Source organism: Carassius carassius, chromosome 20 (assembly GCF_963082965.1).
Source record: "Carassius carassius chromosome 20, fCarCar2.1, whole genome shotgun sequence".
Taxonomy (NCBI): Eukaryota; Metazoa; Chordata; class Actinopteri; order Cypriniformes; family Cyprinidae; genus Carassius; species Carassius carassius.
The window spans coordinates 32,660,796-32,680,611 of NC_081774.1; the positions used below are offsets into that span (position 1 = coordinate 32,660,796).

Below are 19,816 nucleotides of genomic sequence, written 5' to 3' on the forward strand. Positions count from 1 at the left end.
GAACAAAGGTGATGGGTTTTATTCCTCTGTGCAGATCTGCAGAAGACAAATCAAGAACCTCGTTATAGTTTCTTCTCTCGTCCTAAAATCATTGACATAAAAATCAGACGAGTCACAAAATGAATCATATGTTTCCTTCTTTAACCATAAAACCAGACTATTGGTTAAAAAATGAGATTCAAGATAGGACTCAGTTGGTTATCTAATTATAATATGAAAAGGTGAATGTGAATAAAAATGTCAGTAAAGTCAAACTGTAAAGAGAAGTTCTTCAGAAATGAAGAGCATGTCACACAATCTTTCCATGTTACCATCTGCCTATAACTTACAGTGTCAGAAAAAAGTAAAATCACCAAGAAACGTTGCATATTTTCCTCCAGCTTTTTTCTTAATATTAATAATAATATAGCTATTTTTATTTTATCTTTGCTATTAAAAATAAGAACAAAGATGCTAATACACAGTATTTTTATGAAGAGCAGCGAGTGATTCTGTCTTTTCTTTTAATGTTTGATTAACATTGAGACAGATCTATATTAAAACCTACTGTAATGCATGGATCTAATATAATGTTACACATCAGATTTCCCCAAACATCAACTAAACCTTCATGTAAGAGATAACAGATTATGTTTGTGTGAATCTCGCCGAGATGTATTTCACAGTAATGTACTTTACAGCGATATTCTCCACCATCAAGCTGATCTCTTTCAAGAAGGACATTGTTGTTTATCAGTGATAGGATCATAAATTGTGAATATTTTCTGTTGTCTAGTTCAGCTTTCCTCCTTTGTGTGATGGCTTCTATTCCTGGACAAACTGAATTTAAGATCTATTAAACCTGAATCTTTAGTCCTATGGGGATTTTGCTTATAAGACCAAAGTGTGTTGTGCTCCTTGAGACATTAAGAAAGATATTTTGGGATAAATAGATATCGGTTCCCTGCTCAACTTCTCGCCACAGTAGAGGAATGGAAATCATCTACAGAATTAACATCACATTTTAAATAATGTCTAAAATAAGCATTTCCGTTTTTTGGAAATTCTGGACATGTAAGTCTAAGTAAGTCCGGTAAGTAAGTAATATATGGACAAAAGTAAAGGAACACCTGACACCAACAGAGACTTTAATGACATCTAATTCTAAACATTATTTTAAAAAAAATGTCTTGCTGAAAAATGAGTAAAACACAAGTGTTTGAAGGATCGTGGTAAAGATTTAAAATGAGTTCATTAGTATTCAGAATCTGCGGTGATCTTTAATTAGAAGATAATTATTGCTTTATACCCATATTTTGATATTTTATTTTCATAAGTTAAGACAAAAGTAGACCCTTGCATTTAATATGCTTTGTGTGTATAAAATCAGATTTGTGAATTTAATTTGATGTGAACACCAAACTAGGACGTATTGCCTTTTAACCTTTAACTTAAATATTGTTTTCCAGTACAAATATCTAGTCCTTCTTAAAACAAGATACACGTAATTAATAAACAAAATAAGAAGATAAGTCTTGTTTTCTTGAAAATGATAATAATAATAAATGAGTTTAAGCTTTAAAAATAAAAATATTTGTCAATGGGTTCAGAAAATTTAAAGTAATTCAAAGGGAAAACAAGTTAAACAAGTTTAATTAAAAATACCTGTATTTTTATAATAACCTATATTAACAGTCAAGCAACCAATAAAACAAAAGTATACAGGTGCTGGTTATATAATTAGAATATTATCAAAAACTTGATTTAACTAATTCCATTAAAAAAGTGAAACTTGTATATTATATTCATTCATTACACACAGACTGATATATTTCAAATGTTTATTTCTCTTGATTTTGATGATTATAACTGACAACTAAGGAAAATCCCAAATTCAGTATCTCAGAAAATTAGAAAATTGTGAAAAGGTTCAATATTGAAGACACCTGGTGCCACACTCTAATCAGCTAATTAACTCAAAACACCTGCAAAGCCTTTAAATGGTCTCTCAGTCTAGTTCTGTAGGATACACAATCATGGGGAAGACTGCTGACCTGACAGTTGTCCAAAAGATGACCATTAACACCCTGCACAAGGAGGGCAAGACACAAAAGGTCATTGCTAAAGAGGCTGGCTGTTCACAGAGCTCTGTGTCCAAGCACATTAATAGAGAGGAGAAGGGAAGGAACAGATGTGGTAGAAACAAGTGTACAAGCAATAGGGATAACCGCACCCTGGAGAGCAGGGCCGGCTCTAGGTTATTTGGTGCCCAAGGCGAGAGAGCCCCCAACCTTTACCCCAGCTGTCAGATGTTTTCGCGCCACTCCCGGTTGCTGAGCAGCTGAGTTTGACAGCTGCCTGTCAGAGTGACTCAGTCGTTTTTTAGGATTGTAAATCTAGTAAAAGAAATGGACAAATACAAGCAGTGTAAAAGTGTACAGCGTGTGCGCAGCTTTCATTATACGATACATACATTTAATTAACTTTTTTTTTAAATTCTGCAATTTTGCACCCCGTCCAGCAGATGGCGCCCCAGGCGGCCGCCTGTGTAGCCTGTCGGCAAAGCCGGCCTTGCTGGAGAGGATTGTGAAACAAAACCCATTCAAAATGTGGGGGAGATTCACAAAGAGTGGACTGCAGCTGGAGTCAGTGCTTCAAGAACCACTACACACAGACGTATGCAAGACATGGGTTTCAGCTGTCGCACTCCTGGCGTCAAGACACTCTTGAACAACAGACAGCGTCAGAAGCGTCTCGCTTCAGAAAGGACTGGACTGCTGCTGAGTGGACCACAGTTATGTTCTCTGTTAATTTTTATGTTAATTTTTTCAATTTTCAATTATTAATCTAATCTGAAAACGTGGTTCTATCAACAAACGTCATGTTCAGTTGTTAGATCAAATATAAGTTTCAAGATAAGATATAAAGTTGAAGATAGCATGCTTGTAACTTGATGCTTGGATTGCTGTACTGACCCATGATTCCACCCTCATGAAAAACCTGGAAAAACTGTGATTTCCATTCCATCTCCACAAAAACATTGAGATAATAAATGCACTGAAGTCTGTTTGAGGCAGGGCACACTTGACACATTTTGCTCCTTTTTTATTTGTTAATTTCATCATGTACAGTTTGCACACTACACACTTGCGGCCTTAGTTATGAGACAACTAAATTATGTAATTAATGTACTCTATTCAATCATAAACACATGGGTCTTGACTGATTTTTGCAGAGAGTATGAACACCAGTGCGCCTGTAATAACCTTATTTCAGTGTAGAGTTGATTAGAGGAATAGAAATCATTCATTCTATTTTTAAAAACACCAGCTGTGCCTTAATTAATGATAGACGTGAGAACCAACGACACTGACATCACTGATGCCAAGCACAGCATATTCAGAAGGACAGAGATTAGCTGAGAGATTTGAGGCTTACAGCATCGAAATAATAACTTACAGTCATGGCCAAAAATATCGGCACCCTTGGTGAATATGATCAAAGAAGGCTGTAAAATTCATCTTCATTGTTAATCCTTTTGATCTTTAATTAAAAAAAAAAAAATCACAAAAATATATCCTTACATAGGATAATAAGAATTTAAAATGGGGGGGGGGGGGTACATTATGAAATAAAGGTTTTTCTCAAATACTCGAACACAATTATTGGCACCCCTAGAATTTTTTATGAGTAAAATATCTCTGAAGTATATTCCCATTCATATTCACAATTTTGAGCTCTCCAGTATGATTAGAAACATGAAATTATCCAGCCATGGCTTCCTGTTTCACAGAAATATAAAGAGGAGGGAAAACAAAGCCCAAACTCCATTAATCATCCATTTAAATGAGTAAAACCAAATAATATTTCTGATGTGCAGCCAAAGACAATTGAGCTACACAAATTAGTGAAGTGGCTTTAAGAAAAGAGCTAGAGCAGTGAAAATTCCCATTTCAACCATCAGGGCAATAATTAAGAATTTCCAATCAACATAAAATGTTACAAAACTGTCTGGAAGAGGACGTGTGTCTATATCGTCCTAAAGTGCGGTGAGAAGGAGAGTTCTTCTGGATGAAGTATTTGTCTCTGATTTCTTGTCAGGTGTTCTCTAACCTCATCAGGAATTATAGGAGAACATTAAGACCTGTTAAACTGGCAAATGGAGGTTTCAAAAAGTATTTAATAAAAGGGTGCCGATAATTGTGGCCAATGTGTATTAGAGAAAAACATTTCATAATGATATTTCCCCACATTTTATATTCTTATTATCCTTATATATAGGATACATTTTTGTGATTTTTTTTAAAATAAAAGATCAAAAGGATTAACAATGCAGATGAATTTTCACAGCCTTTGATCATATTTACCAAGGGTGCAGATATTTTTGGCCATAACAGTATATTTCTGTTCTTAACTCTTCTACAGTGTTTCTGTGGCTCTCGTTTGGAGCTTCACAGCCTCAGGTCCTGTTATAGTAAAAACACTCTGGACATTCGGCTAAACATCTTATCTTGTGTTCATCAGAAGAAAGTCTAGAAGTCTGGAAGAAAGGTTCCAGGTTTTTTGGGAAACTCACTATTAAAGCTTCCAACACTTTTTTTCTTTTCATGCATCACCTTACAACAAACATGATTAAGTAAATGAAACCATCCCATGGCCATCCAAGATCAGGATGAGTTTGTTTCTTCATCAGATTTGTAGCATTGCATCAGTGTCTGATCAATGGATGCTCTGCAGTGAATGGATGCCATCAGAATGAGAGTCCAAACAGCTGATAAAAACATCACAATAATTCACAAGTAATCCAAAGCCCTCCAGTCAATCAGTTAACATCTCAAGAAGACAAAAGCTGAAGCAAATCCAAACAAGTAATTTTGATGTGAGAGACAACAGGAGATGCACTTTTTCACTGGAGGAAGTGTTATTATGCAATATAGACTATGTATTAAAAGCGTCTTATGCTGGATTTGTTTCATCTTTTGTCTTCTCCAGATGTTAACTGATGAACTGAAGTGCTGTGGATTACTTGTGGATTATTGATTATACATCCACTGATGAGACACTGATGCAATGTTATATTTCTACAAATCTGATGAAGAAACAAATTTATTCTAATCTTGGATTTTAAATTTTTAATGAACTTTTTCTCAAAGGATATTAATGCAAATATAATGTTATTTAAATAACATTTATGAAGCATCCCTGCAAGAATAGTGATTTTCACTTCGTCAGTTTGGGGCAGTGCTTCTTCTTATGAGTCAGTAGTGTACTCAGCCGTCCGAAGCACTTCCCACACTTCGGGCACTCGTACGGTTTCTCTCCGGTGTGCACTCGCTCGTGTGCTTTGAGCGAGTCCAAGACGGTGAAGCACACCCCGCAGCGAGCGCACTTGTACGGCTTCTCTCCGGTGTGGATCCTCTGGTGCCGCTTCAGGTATATGAGTCTGGTGAAGGCCTTGCCGCAGTCGAAGCACACGTGCGGCTTCTCTCCAGTGTGGATCTTCTGGTGCTCTTTGAAGTTGTGGTGCCATAAGAAGCCGCGTCCGCACTGAGAGCACAGGAAGGGTCGTTCGGTGGCGTGTGTTTTCACGTGTTTCTGCAGATGCCGAGCCTCGACGAAGCTCTTGCCGCACTGAGTGCAGTGGTACAGTTTCTCTCCAGAGTGTTTCTTCATGTGACCCACCAGGTTCCCGTGATAGATAAAGCTCTTGCCGCACTGAGGGCAGGTGAAGGGTCTTTCTCCAGAGTGAATGCGTATATGAATCTTCAGGTTTCCTTTGTGAGTGAAGTGGCGTCCGCACTGGCGGCAGGTGAAGGGCTTGAGTCCGGTGTGGATCTTCATGTGATGCAGGAGGCTTCCCTTGTGTGTGAAGCTCTTTCCGCACTGATCACATGCGAAAGGCTTCTCTCCGGTGTGGATCCGGATGTGATCCGTCAGGTTGTCTTTGTGGATGTAGCTCTTGCCACACAGATGGCACACGTGTGGCCTCAAGCCTGTGTGAACTCTCAGGTGATTCTTCAGGCTCTGCTTGTGAATGAAGCTCTTGTCGCACTGATCGCAGGGGAACGGTCTGTCCACCGTGTGGATCCTGTAGTGATCCATCAGGTGCTCTTTACATGCAAAACTCTTCTGGCACTGAAAGCAAGTGAAGGGCAGTTTGCAAACCGTTCCCGGAGCCGCTTTCTGTGTCAGGTTGGTTTCGGGCTCTGTGCAGCTTTCTCCAGAGTGAATCCTGAAGTGATCCATCAGGTGCTCTTTGGACTCAAAGCTCTTTTTGCACTCGAGGCAGGTGAAGAAAAAGCCGGCTGTTTTCTGAGCTCTCTTGTGAGACAAGCCTTTCCCAGTTTCAGAGCAGCTCAATATCTTCTGTCCGCTGAGGAGACGCTGGGGATCCTCCAGCTGATGATAATCATCCTCATTCTCCTCTTCGCTCTCCTCTTTCACTTGCATCGGGCCTGAAGTAAACATGATAAAAAAAAAATTATCACAGACTGATGATTGTCAAGGTAATGGAAATTAAATTTACACTTCTGCATTGACCTGGAAGCGGTACATAAAAGGTTTCTAATTAACAAATATAAATAAATAAACCCTTGTTCTTAGTAAGGAAATGAAACTTTGAAAATGCTTTAAGACCCTCAAAATACACACCTTTTTTTACAGATTGTTTACACTTATTATTAAGAAATGTAATAAATCTTTGTTGTTAATCTAAGAACAGCTTATATTGAACCCAGTCTGCCAAAACAAAATCTTCTGGAATGTAAGACTATGTTGTAACAGTGTGGATAAGAACCAACTCCGCATAAGAAGATTGACATCACTGTCTGTTTAGCCCCTCCCACCAATTCAACCTCGCTGCCTGTTTAGCCCCGGCCACAGATTCTACCTCGCTGCCTGTTTATCCCCTCCCACAGATTCTACCTCGCTGCCTGTTTATCCCCTCCCAAAGATTCTACCTCGCTGCCTGTTTATCCCCTCCCAAAGATTCTACCTCGCTGCCTGTTTATCCCCGGCCACAGATTCAACCTCGCTGCCTATTTATCCCCGGCCACAGATTCAACCTCGCTGCCTGTTTATCCCCGGCCACAGATTCAACCTCGCTGCCTGTTTATCCCCACCCACAGATTCTACCTCGCTGCCTGTTTATCCCCGCCCAAAGATTCTACCTCGCTGCCTGTTTATCCCCGGCCACAGATTCAACCTCGCTGCCTGTTTATCCCCGGCCACAGATTCAACCTCGCTGCCTGTTTATCCCCGGCCACAGATTCAACCTCGCTGCCTGTTTATCCCCGGCCACAGATTCAACCTCGCTGCCTGTTTATCCCCGCCCACAGATTCTACCTCGCTGCCTGTTTATCCCCGGCCACAGATTCAACCTCGCTGCCAGTGTATCCCCGGCCACAGATTCTACGTCGCTGCCTGTTTATTCCTGGCCACAGATTCAACCTCGCTGCCTGTTTATCCCCGGCCACAGATTCTACCTCGCTGCCTGTTTATTCCTGGCCACAGATTCAACCTCACTGCCTGTTTATCCCCGGCCACAGATTCTACCTCGCTGTCTGATTATCCCCGGCCACAGATTCAACCTCGCTGCCATTTTATCCAAGCCCACAGATTCAACCTCGCTGCCTGTTTATCCCCGGCCACAGATTCTACCTCGTTGCCTGATTATCCCCGCCCACAGATTCTACCTCGCTGCCTGTTAATCCCCGCCCACAGATTCTACCTCGCTGCCTGTTAATCCCCGCCCACAGATTCTACCTCGCTGCCTGTTAATCCCCACCCACAGATTCTACCACGCTGCCTGTTAATCCCCACCCACAGATTCTACCACGCTGCCTGTTAATCCCCGCCCACAGATTATACCACGCTGCCTGTTAATCCCCGCCCACAGATTCTACCACGCTGCCTGTTAATCCCCGCCCACAGATTCTACCTCGCTGCCTGTTAATCCCGCCCACAGATTCTACCTCGCTGCCTGTTAATCCCCGCCCACAGATTCTACCTTGCTGCCTGTTAATCCCCGCCCACAGATTATACCACGCTGCCTATTAATCCCCGCCCACAGATTATACCACGCTGCCTGTTAATCCCCGCCCACAGATTATACCACGCTGCCTATTAATCCCCACCCACAGATTCTACCACGCTGCCTGTTAATCCCCGCCCACAGATTCTACCTCGCTGCCTGTTAATCCCCGCCCACAGATTCTACCTTGCTGCCTGTTAATCCCCGCCCACAGATTATACCTTGCTGCCTGTTAATCCCCGCCCACAGATTATACCACGCTGCCTATTAATCCCCGCCCACAGATTATACCACGCTGCCTGTTAATGCCCGCCCACAGATTCTACCTCACTGCCTGTTAATGCCCGCCCACAGATTCTACCTCGCTGCCTGTTAATCCCCGCCCACAGATTCTACCTCGCTGCCTTTTAATCCCCGCCCACAGATTCTACCACGCTGCCTTTTAATCCCCGCCCACAGATTCGACCACGCTGCCTGTTAATCCCCGCCCACAGGTTCTACATCGCTGCCTGTTAATCCCCGCCCACAGATTCTACCTCGCTGCCTGTTTAGCCCCGCCCACAGGTTCTACCTCGCTGCCTGATTATCCCCGCCCACAGGTTCTACCTCGCTGCCTGTTTATCCCCGGCCACAGATTCAACCTCACTGCCTGTTTATCCCCGGCCACAGATTCAACCTCGCTGCCTGTTTATCCCCGGCCACAGATTCAACCTCGCTGCCTGTTTATCCCCGCCCACAGATTCTACCTCGCTGCCTGTTTATCCCCGGCCACAGATTCAACCTCGCTGCCAGTGTATCCCCGGCCACAGATTCTACGTCGCTGCCTGTTTATTCCTGGCCACAGATTCAACCTCGCTGCCTGTTTATCCCCGGCCACAGATTCTACCTCGCTGCCTGTTTATTCCTGGCCACAGATTCAACCTCACTGCCTGTTTATCCCCGGCCACAGATTCTACCTCGCTGTCTGATTATCCCCGGCCACAGATTCAACCTCGCTGCCATTTTATCCAAGCCCACAGATTCAACCTCGCTGCCTGTTTATCCCCGGCCACAGATTCTACCTCGCTGCCTGATTATCCCCGCCCACAGATTCTACCTCGCTGCCTGTTAATCCCCGCCCACAGATTCTACCTTGCTGCCTGTTAATCCCCACCCACAGATTCTACCACGCTGCCTGTTAATCCCCACCCACAGATTCTACCACGCTGCCTGTTAATCCCCACCCACAGATTCTACCACGCTGCCTGTTAATCCCCGCCCACAGATTATACCACGCTGCCTGTTAATCCCCACCCACAGATTCTACCACGCTGCCTGTTAATCCCCGCCCACAGATTCTACCTCGCTGCCTGTTAATCCCCGCCCACAGATTCTACCTCGCTGCCTGTTAATCCCCGCCCACAGATTCTACCTTGCTGCCTGTTAATCCCCGCCCACAGATTATACCACGCTGCCTGTTAATCCCCGCCCACAGATTATACCACGCTGCCTATTAATCCCCGCCCACAGATTATACCACGCTGCCTGTTAATCCCCGCCCACAGATTATACCACGCTGCCTATTAATCCCCACCCACAGATTCTACCACACTGCCTGTTAATCCCCGCCCACAGATTCTACCTCGCTGCCTGTTAATCCCCGCCCACAGATTCTACCTTGCTGCCTGTTAATCCCCGCCCACAGATTATACCTTGCTGCCTGTTAATCCCCGCCCACAGATTATACCACGCTGCCTATTAATCCCCGCCCACAGATTATACCACGCTGCCTGTTAATGCCCGCCCACAGATTCTACCTCACTGCCTGTTAATCCCCGCCCACAGATTCTACCTCGCTGCCTGTTAATCCCCGCCCACAGATTCTACCTCGCTGCCTGTTAATCCCCGCCCACAGATTCTACCTCGCTGCCTTTTAATCCCCGCCCACAGATTCTACCACGCTGCCTTTTAATCCCCGCCCACAGATTCGACCACGCTGCCTTTTAATCCCCGCCCACAGATTCGACCACGCTGCCTGTTAATCCCCGCCCACAGGTTCTACCTCGCTGCCTGATTATCCCCGCCCACAGGTTCTACATCGCTGCCTGTTAATCCCCGCCCACAGGTTCTACCTCGCTGCCTGATTATCCCCGCCCACAGGTTCTACATCGCTGCCTGTTTAGCCCCGCCCACAGATTCAACCTCGGTGCCTGATTATCCCCGCCCACAGGTTCTACATCGCTGCCTGTTAATCCCCGCCCACAGATTCTACCTCGCTGCCTGTTTAGCCCCGCCCACAGGTTCTACCTCGCTGCCTGATTATCCCCGCCCACAGGTTCTACCTCGCTGCCTGATTATCCCCGCCCACAGGTTCTACCTCGCTGCCTGATTATCCCCGCCCACAGGTTCTACATCGCTGCCTGTTAATCCCCGCCCACAGATTCTACCTCGCTGCCTGATTATCCCCGCCCACAGGTTCTACATCGCTGCCTGTTAATCCCCGCCCACAGATTCTACCTCACTGCCTGTTAATCCCCGCCCACAGATTCTACCTCGCTGCCTTTTAATCCCCGCCCACAGATTCTACCACGCTGCCTTTTAATCCCCGCCCACAGATTCGACCACGCTGCCTGTTAATCCCCGCCCACAGATTCTACCACGCTGCCTTTTAATCCCCGCCCACAGATTCGACCACGCTGCCTGTTAATCCCCGCCCACAGATTCGACCACGCTGCCTGTTAATCCCCGCCCACAGGTTCTACATCGCTGCCTGTTTAGCCCCGCCCACAGATTCTACCTCGCTGCTTGTTTATCCAACTATATTGGATCCGACAGTAAGGTCACACATTTCTGAGTAACTGTTTTCATTATGCGATCACTGTTGCTTTTTCTGTTACTACAGATCGTTTGATAGCTATAGAGTTATTTATGTGTTTTTGACCCAAATCCCAGCAGTGTCCATCTGTGAGGAATGTAGGCTGTCAAACACAAAACTGTTAGCTAATCACATCAGTCAGCATTTACTTCCGAGTCTACAATCCTCCACATCTATTCAAACAGAGCGTTCTGATGAAGGGGGATAAAACAGGAAAGAAAATAACCCATTACTTCAATATTATGCTTTTTGATGCACAAATCTTGATAAAATTATAAGTAGACATCAGAGAACAATACCACATAAAAAACAAAGACAGTTCATGAGCCCATCAAAATAAAAATGTGACATGTTTCAAGTCATTTTTAGACGTGGGTATGAATGGAGAACCATCAGGTCTTACAATTTTACAACATTGTGGCTATGACAATGCAACAAATGCAAAACAATCCCCAAATGATGGAAATGTTATGACTTACACAGCGTTACAGGTCAAATAATACAGAATAAATAATGGAAGTTGCTATATATATATGGTTAAACTATTCTTCCGATATTCAACCCAATTATTATGCTGTCAACGTCAAACCATAAATTCTGCTGATTGAGAAAAAGTAAATAAATAACATGCAATTGTTTTTCATAGCTTAAGACTGTCGGTAAATTATGGAATGATATTGCGGACATTATTCAAAAGGCATTGCAAATTGTATTTGCAATTGCGTTTTCAATTTGTGGACGCATAAAATGTGACATAATCCAAACGCAAATGCAAATCGCGCATTACCGTTTTCATTTTCGATTAAGTGAACGCACAGTGTCTGCCAAATTTAAAATGGAAATGCAAAGTCCGTTTGCAATTGTGTTTTCCATATCTTACGAGCTATGAGCCTGTCATATTTAAATAGCAATATTAATTACCACATTTGCCTTTTCACTCTCTCTGCACTGTGCATGTAAACTGCCAAAACTCAAATGGAATCGCAATACCTTTTGCATTTGAATTTTCCATTGCATTTGAACGTCTACATGGAAACCTGTCAATCAAGTGACAGGGGTGGGGCCATTTTATTGGGCGTGTTTGCATTGGGAAGTGACGATCGTACTAAAATGTACCATGTTTTTACTAGGGTAAATATGAGTTAACGATAGTGTTTATAATTGAGCCACAGTAGCCACAAATGTACAGTTGTCTGAGACGTTATGAAATGTTCTTTAATATCATGAACCATAAAATGTAGTCAGTGTTCTGCTATTGTTTATTTTCATAATAGGTAAACACAGGCCACAAGTTAAGACGGTCACAGATCTGGTGCTGATTCAGTGTAGCTTGGTAGCTGAGTGGTTAGTGACTGTCATCTCTAATAGCATACCATCTTTTAGCGCGTGTTCGAAACCCGGGCCAACACAGACGTTCTTTATTTTTTTGTTTATCCTACTAACTTCAGCCGCTGATTTCGGACTTGCATCCTCAGTAGTTCAGACTTTGTGCATTCGACTCGGGAGTGTGATGTCTGCGAGGACGCAGGTCCGGTAATTCTGCAAACAGCAGCGTACTTGATAACATGTCAGCTCGCCTTGACTACTGCAATTTTCCTCACTGTATGATCGCCCGTTTGGCGGCTGAAGTTAGTAGGATAAACAAAAAAATAAAGAACGTCTGTGTTGGCCCGGGTTTCGAACATGCGCTAAAAGACGGCATGCCATCAGAGATGACAGTCACTAACCACTGAGCTACCAAGCTACACTGAATCAGCACCAGATCTGTGACCATCTTAACTTGTGGCCTGTGTTTACCTATTATGAAAATAAACAATAGCAGAACACTGACTACATTTTATGGTTCATGATATTAAAGAACATTTCATAACGTCTCAGACAACTGTACATTTGTGGCTAAATTATAAACACTATCGTTAACTCATATTTACCCTAGTAAAAACATGGTACATTTTAGTACGATCGTCACTTCCCAATGCAAACACGCCCAATAAAACGGCCCCACCCCTGTCACTTGATTGACAGGTTTCCATGTAGACATTGGAAATTCAAATGAAAAAGGTATTGCGATTCCATTTGAGTTTTGGCAGTTTACATGCACAGTGCAGAGAGAGTGAAAAGGCAAATGTGGTAATTAATATTGCTATTTAAATATGACAGGCTCATAGCTCGTAAGATATGGAAAACACAATAGCAAACGGACTTTGCATTTCCATTTTAAATTTGGCAGACACTGTGCGTTCACTTAACCGAAAATGAAAACGGTAATGCGCGATTTACATTTGCGTTTGGATTATGTCACATTTTATGCGTCCACAAATTGAAAACGCAATTGCAAATACAATTTGCAATGCCTTTTGAATAATGTCCGCAATATCATTCCATAGTAAATAAACTACACTTCGGTTGTTGTTGTTTTTCACGAAAATACGTATTGTTACACTCAAACTGAAGTCGTTTATGTTGTCTTTGCGTCTCTTTTAAAGCTTGAAAATGGAATATTATGTAAACACGAGCGAGTCAAATCAAAACAAAGAAAGTCACACTGCTTCAGAACTACAGCAAGAATGACATTCAGACACTATTGCCATGGAATCTGGCACTATACTTAAATACAGTAGAACTACAGGAATATAACATTTATTTCCCCTTATTTATGTCATCTGTTATTTCACAGCCACCGCATGTTTGTCACGGTAATCAGTCAATAAAGAGGAATCAAACCTCCAGGTTCCTCTGTTTGCTCATCTTTCACTCTGCACGGCTCGGGGATCCTAATTTCTTCCCTCTCCTCTTTTATAAACTCCATATTTACAGCAGAATGTGATGAAGTCCTCAGATGACGAAGCTGGAGTGGTTTTGGCCTGTTTGGAAACGAGTCTTCATCGCGGTCTGACTCCGGATTAATGCAATATTCACCGCACTTTGGGCCAGACACGCATATTTATAGTCAGCACTAGATGTACGACATTTTGAGACAGGGTATATTATAAATAAAGCGTTAGACGCTAACGTAAGCTAGCAAAACCCTGATTCTTCTTCTTCTTGAGTTTTAGCGTCGGTTAGCAAACGCTTTTTTGGCGCTTTAGCGCCGCCGCAGGGAGAACAGGTTTTTAGGCAAAGTATAAAACATATATATTTTACACAAAGCCACATTGATGAACATCTAGAGAACTTCGAGGAAAAACAGAAAGAAAAGAGAACTCAAGTGAAAAATCATCTTGCAAAATAAACCCACTTCTCTTCACAACAGGTGCAGGCTATGTATAATTTATCATATCATTTCAAAAAATTGCGGAGCTATCTGTTAAGTATTAATGCAACAATCATCAAAAAAAATTTTTATTATAAATGTATTCCCAGTGTTTTTAAAATAATAAATACATGAATGTTCTGTGTAAGGTAATGCATATTAAATTAAAATGGCCAGCAGATAAGGGATATGCATATTCATTTATTGGTTGATCAAACAAATGATCTTTCATCTGAATCAGACTTAACTTTTTTCATTCTAAAAGTTACAACATCCAAAATAAAGCCAAAGCCTTGGATTTTTATGCATATTATCTAGTCACGCAAACCTCCCCAGGCTGGTACTGTTACATATTTAGTGTTATACACTGTATTTGATCCAATATTTGTGACTGTGATTGTGCTTAAAAAGTTAATCAGCCATTTGTGCTTCATCATACTGATCATGATTAGAATGTGTGTTTACAGTCATTTGCGATGTCCTCATGCAGCTATTTCATAAAAATAAGTCCCATCTACATCAGTGTGATTCCCAACCTCACATTTAAATCACATATTTCAAATCAGCAACAAAATCAGACATGGACTGTGGTGTTTCTTATCGTTAACAGCATTAATAGAGTATATGTCAGGTTGGTCCAGTCTATACACACATGCAATCATGAGTCCGGACACTGCCAACTGTTGGAAACTGGGGCATCTGCAGTGACGCTATGACTTTACCAATTGAGAATTGAATCTTTTATTTAGAAGGCATAATGATAAAGTACTACAGACACACTTTGTTTTTTCTCTGATGATATTTTAAATCCAGTTCTTGAGTTTTGGTCTTTGGGGAAAACACAGTCCTATGTCCACACAGTCTGTGCCTGGTTTTATTTCACATACAGAGTGTGCATATGTGTTGTGGTACAGGCACAGGTACCGCTTTACACGTAACCTCAACTGGTTAAACTTTTAAAACCAATTTTGTCACACATTACCTTTATGAGGGCCTCTACTCATCACTATTATGCTTTTTTAAGAACTTGAAGTTCTGAAACCAGTATTATAGATAGACTACAGAAGGAATCACATTCCTAATTCCATAGTGAATCATCAATCAGTCAAGTGACACTTTCTGATCACCGCTGTATGGGTTTTATTTATTTTTTCAAAGAAATAGTTCACCTAAAAATGGAAATTAGCTGAAAATGTTTTCACCCTCAGGTTATACAAGATCAGGATGTGTTTGTTTCTTCATCAGATTTGTAGAAATATAGCATTGCACCAGTGTCTCATCAATGGATGCTCTGCAGTGAATGGGTGCCGTCAGAATGAGAGTCCAAACAGCTGATAAAGACACCACAATAATCCACAGCGCTCCAGTCCATCAATTTATCAAGACTTTTTTTAAAACTAAAATATCAGTCCATAATACAAAACTCATCCTTCAGTAAAAAAGTAATCTAGACTGTTAAGCACCATTTACATTACATGTAGTCATCTAGCAGACATTTTTATTCAAAGCGACTTACAATTGAGGACAACAGAAGCAATCAGTCCAACATAAGAGCAATAATACATAAGTGCTGTGACAAGTGCCAGTTAGTCCAACACAGTACCAAGAGTAGATAGAACAGAGAATGCTAGTGTTTGACGGTCAAGGTTTGTTTTTAATAAATAAAAAAGCAGGTAAAATATAAATAGAATGGGGTGTGCTAGTGTGAGGTGTACTGTCTCTTTAGCCGTTTCTTGAAGATGGCGAAGAATTTAGCTGATCAGATTGAGTTAGGCAGGTCATTCCACCAGGAGGGAACTGTTCATGTTAAAGTCTGTGCCTCTTTGGGATGAACAATAATGCGACAATCACTTGCAGAACACAATCTTCTAGAAGCACTTAAGTCTGAAGTCAGAATTTGGGTAAATGCAGGGCTCCAAACCGTGACTAAAGCCAGAGATACACTGCACTATTTTAGCAATCCTATAAGCATGTCACACTGTGCCACATGGATCTAATAAACTTGGCTACGACGCGTGTACACTGTACTGTAAGAGGAGCATTTTGCTAAATATATGCGCTGTTTTGCATATTTATATTTTATACTACATGATAAGAGAATGCAAGTAGCTAAAAATAAAATTCAAGGTCTCCTATAAAATTGAAAGTTACTAATGAAGAAAAACATCCTGGATGTTTCAAAGACATATGACATCATTTATAGGCTGCACTGAGGAGTACCCAAACTACACTCAATGGCCAAGTGATGCTGACATTATGGTCAGTGATATCTGCACAGATTCTGTGTAATAAAAAGGTTTTTGTGACTGGAGGCTGGAAAAGATGTTTAGTTCCCAGTTTAAGTGAACCTGTAGTTCCCAGGACATCTACAAGATGGATTGAAATGCTGATAAAGAAGTGAGACACAAACACATGACAGTATGACTGAAATGTTAAAGTGTAAAAAAATAAAACATTTATTCTGTGGCACCTAAAATATAACTTTTTTCTTAGTTGATTTGTTTGTCTGGAGGCCTGTATATGGTTGCAGAGCCAGTGGTTGGTCTGCTGGCAAACATTAATACCTTGAAATTTACGCGAGCAGCTATTGGTAGTCAGTGCAAAATTATTATTAGCTAAAACAGCTACAAACAAACAAAAATACTGCTGGATTTTGATGTGAGAGACAACAGGAAATGCACTTTTTCACTGGATGAAGTGTTATTATGGATTATTGACTCATTTTAGTTAAAAATGTCTTAATGCTGGATGTTTTTCATCTTTTGTCTTCTCCAGATGTTCACTGATGGACTGGAGTGCTGTGGATTTTTGTGATGTTTTTATCAGACGCTTGCACTCTCATTCTGACAATATATATATATATATATATATTTTTTAAGGTGAAGTATTCCTAGATTGTAAAATAGTTGATATTCCGATTCTCAGGTTTGTGCATGTAAATGTATTAGGTTTTTTCAATACTTTTATAATGATAATGTTAGTTGATTGGCAAGTCATAGCAAACATATGCTGTATGTTCAAACTCTCCCATCAGTGTTTAATTCACACGGATGAGCTACACCTGGAGCTGAACCTCCTCACTGTCTCAGCTTTGGACAAGCCTTTTTTAAATGCTTCCCTAGATTTCCATATCGGCTGAACGTCTTCCCGCAGGAAGGACAGAGGTACGGTTTCTCTCCGGTGTGAACCCTCTCATGCACTTTAAGGGCTCCTGAAACTGTGAAGCTCTTCTCACAGTGGGAACACTTGTATGGTTTCTCTCCAGTGTGGACCCGTTCATGCACTTTCAGTTCACCGGCTCTAGTGAAAGTACTTCCACAGTCCAGACACTCGTAGGGTTTCTCCCCAGTATGTATTTTCTGATGGTCTTTAAACCCATTAAGCCACAGAAAGCTCTTCCCGCAGAATGAACACACGTATCGCCGCTCGTCCTCGTGGATCCTCATGTGTGTTTTGAGGTGCACGGCCAGGAAAAACTTCTTTTCGCAGCGCTGACAGTGAAAGGGTCTTTCTCCGGTGTGAGAGAGCAGGTGAGTTTTGAGATTGCAGGCCTCTGAAAACCTCCTGCCGCATTCAGGACACTGGTGTAACTTCTCTCCTGAATGGACCTTCATGTGTCTTTTTAAGCTGTTTTGATGTGTGAAACTCTTCCCGCACAACATGCATGTGAAAGGTTTCTCTCCAGAGTGTATTTTCATGTGTTCCTTCAGTCCTTCCTTCTGCGTGAAGCTCTTTGTGCACTGAGGACAGGAGAAAGGCTTCTCTCCGGAGTGAATTCTTAAGTGTCTCTTCAGATCTCCTGAATTTGCGAAACTCTTTTCGCACTGAGAGCAAAGGAACGGTTTCTCTCCGGTGTGAATCCTTATGTGCCTCTTAAGATCTCTTTTACAAGTAAAGCTCTTTCCACACTGAGGACACATGAAAGAATTATTGGGCTCTGTTGTCTCTGGCGAGGAATTACTTTCACTCTGAGACAAACTAAGAGATTTCTCTCCACTTATGAAACACTGAGGTTCCTGATTCTGCCGTTTCTCCTCCCCTTCATTCAGTTCTTCACTTTCCTCTTTCACTTCCACCAGATCTAAAATAAGCACAAGATAGTTATAAGTCAATGAAATGGACTGTCAAAGATTAAATGTTTGTTTTGAACCATTTCATGTGTTTAAAGAAGATATTTTGTATACTGTGGGTAACCAAATATCTACTGGTCCCCAAAACCTTACATATGGAAGTCAATGGGGACCAGCAGCAAAAATTTTTTAAATATCTTCTTTTATGATAAACAAAATAAATACATGCATACAGGTGTTGAACAATTTGTGGGCAAGTAAAGAATGGCAGAATTTTCTTTTTTTGGGGTGAAAGGTCCCTTTAAGTTAAGCCACATTCATGTTAGTGCCATCAGGTTTTGTGCATCATATATGTTTCTGTTTTATTTAACCGTGTTATGTGACAGTTCCTAACTATTGGAAAAACAACCCATCCATTTCCAGCTGTCAAGTGACCAAAACACAACCTCGATAGCCAGCAAACTCAACTCTTTCTCTGTCAGTGGATACTAATGAAGATGCAAGAATGATCACCCACCTCTCTGTTCATCAGTTTCTTCCTCTTTCTCTCCACATGTTTCTGCATCACTCTCCTCTTTAACAAACTCCATCTTCACCGCAGTCTATCTCGACTGTCAAACCTGGAGTTTCTCCTGCTTGTTTGGAAACCAGACTTCATCACGTGTATTATTTTTTAATACATCACTGATAGACATTTTCATGTTTTTCTTATGTGTGGATTTAATGCTGTACTCACAGAAAATAACATCAGTTTTGGCGCCATTTACGAGAAACCGTTGGCGCTCGACACAAAGCTGCAAAATACTACATTCAGTAGACAACATTCATTCACACTGCTACCTCAGAACAATATTTAACATCTTGTGCATCTTTAAAACACGTCAAAAGTTTCGTGCAGTTTTATACTCGACCAATGCAGATGCGCTCCTTCAATACAAATCACTCCTCCTTCCGCGAACTGCAGCCCGAGCCGTATGACGCAGCACGCACGGCGTCACAATATCAAAATAAAGGTCCGCCCTGACGTGAACGTTTTTATCTAAAATGTTCATTTTTGTAGTTTGCTCATTTGTAATACATAAATAAAACGTTTCTTTTCTAAAAATAAAAATAAATAAATTAGGTACGTCATTGACCGTTGCGCCTTTTTTAGCGTGTCATGTTGTTTGTTAAATTAAAACAAACTATTAAAAACGAATAAAAATAAAAATAAATGAATAACAAAGGAATGAATACACAAATAAATAAAGAATAAATGTAGAATATTGAAATTATGGTTGGGTCATTCCTGGTATGCGGTAACATTGGTTGGGATCTAACAGGGTGGAGAATTTTGAGTAAGTTTTTTGTTTTTTTGATAGGAGAAACAGTTTATTACTTTGCACTGAGGACATCATAAATTTTAATGCATGTATCAATAAAAAGATGTGTAAAATACAAAATAGTATTTATAATTTCTATCATCTCTGTTTAAGTGAAAAAGAAGACCGAAATATACAATTTAAGCCATATCTCATAAAGATGTGACTCATTTTAGAGAAAATATGATTAAATAAATAATTGATACATAAAAGTCACTGTATAACAGGAATGATCCGGTTATCAATGTAGAATACGCCACTGAAAAC

At 41.3% G+C, this 19,816-nt stretch overlaps 3 protein-coding genes across 9 annotated transcripts in view; 1 reads left to right on the forward strand and 2 right to left on the reverse strand.

The window, feature by feature from the left end:
* Positions 1 to 19,816, forward strand: part of LOC132096899 (tripartite motif-containing protein 16-like) — a 107,681-nt gene that overhangs the window by 25,639 nt on the left and 62,226 nt on the right. The window lies entirely within an intron of this gene.
* LOC132096902 (gastrula zinc finger protein XlCGF26.1-like) lies at positions 4,922 to 13,925 on the reverse strand. The gene is made up of 2 exons (XM_059502583.1): positions 13,590 to 13,925; positions 4,922 to 6,434 (listed from the first exon to the last, which is right to left on the reverse strand). The coding sequence occupies exons 1-2, from the start codon at positions 13,672 to 13,674 to the stop codon at positions 5,200 to 5,202; spliced, it is 1,320 nt and encodes a 439-aa protein (XP_059358566.1). The 5' UTR covers positions 13,675 to 13,925; the 3' UTR covers positions 4,922 to 5,199.
* Positions 16,611 to 19,155, reverse strand: LOC132096906 (gastrula zinc finger protein XlCGF8.2DB-like). Of its 7 annotated transcripts, none has more exons than XM_059502591.1 (4): positions 19,095 to 19,145; positions 18,925 to 18,982; positions 18,706 to 18,840; positions 16,611 to 18,199 (listed from the first exon to the last, which is right to left on the reverse strand). In XM_059502591.1, the coding sequence occupies exons 3-4, from the start codon at positions 18,776 to 18,778 to the stop codon at positions 17,196 to 17,198; spliced, it is 1,077 nt and encodes a 358-aa protein (XP_059358574.1). In that variant the 5' UTR covers positions 18,779 to 18,840; positions 18,925 to 18,982; positions 19,095 to 19,145; the 3' UTR covers positions 16,611 to 17,195. The 7 variants fall into 7 exon arrangements, with proteins under 7 accessions (XP_059358574.1, XP_059358575.1, XP_059358576.1 ...); XM_059502592.1 differs by having other exon boundaries at positions 18,706 to 18,820; positions 19,095 to 19,112; XM_059502593.1 differs by lacking the exon at positions 18,925 to 18,982 and having other exon boundaries at positions 18,706 to 18,820; positions 19,029 to 19,155.

Excerpts from the sequence above, each read along its gene's own strand:
- LOC132096906 (XM_059502593.1), bottom strand. The coding sequence starts at position 18,778 with ATGGAGTTTGTTAAAGAGGAGAGTGATGCAGAAACATGTGGAGAGAAA. Across the intron at positions 18,200-18,705 it reads AGAAACTGATGAACAGAGAG|ATCTGGTGGAAGTGAAAGAG; the intron begins GTGGGTGATCAT and ends TGCTTATTTTAG.
- LOC132096902 (XM_059502583.1), bottom strand. The coding sequence starts at position 13,674 with ATGGAGTTTATAAAAGAGGAGAGGGAAGAAATTAGGATCCCCGAGCCG. Across the intron at positions 6,435-13,589 it reads GCAAACAGAGGAACCTGGAG|GCCCGATGCAAGTGAAAGAG; the intron begins GTTTGATTCCTC and ends TGTTTACTTCAG.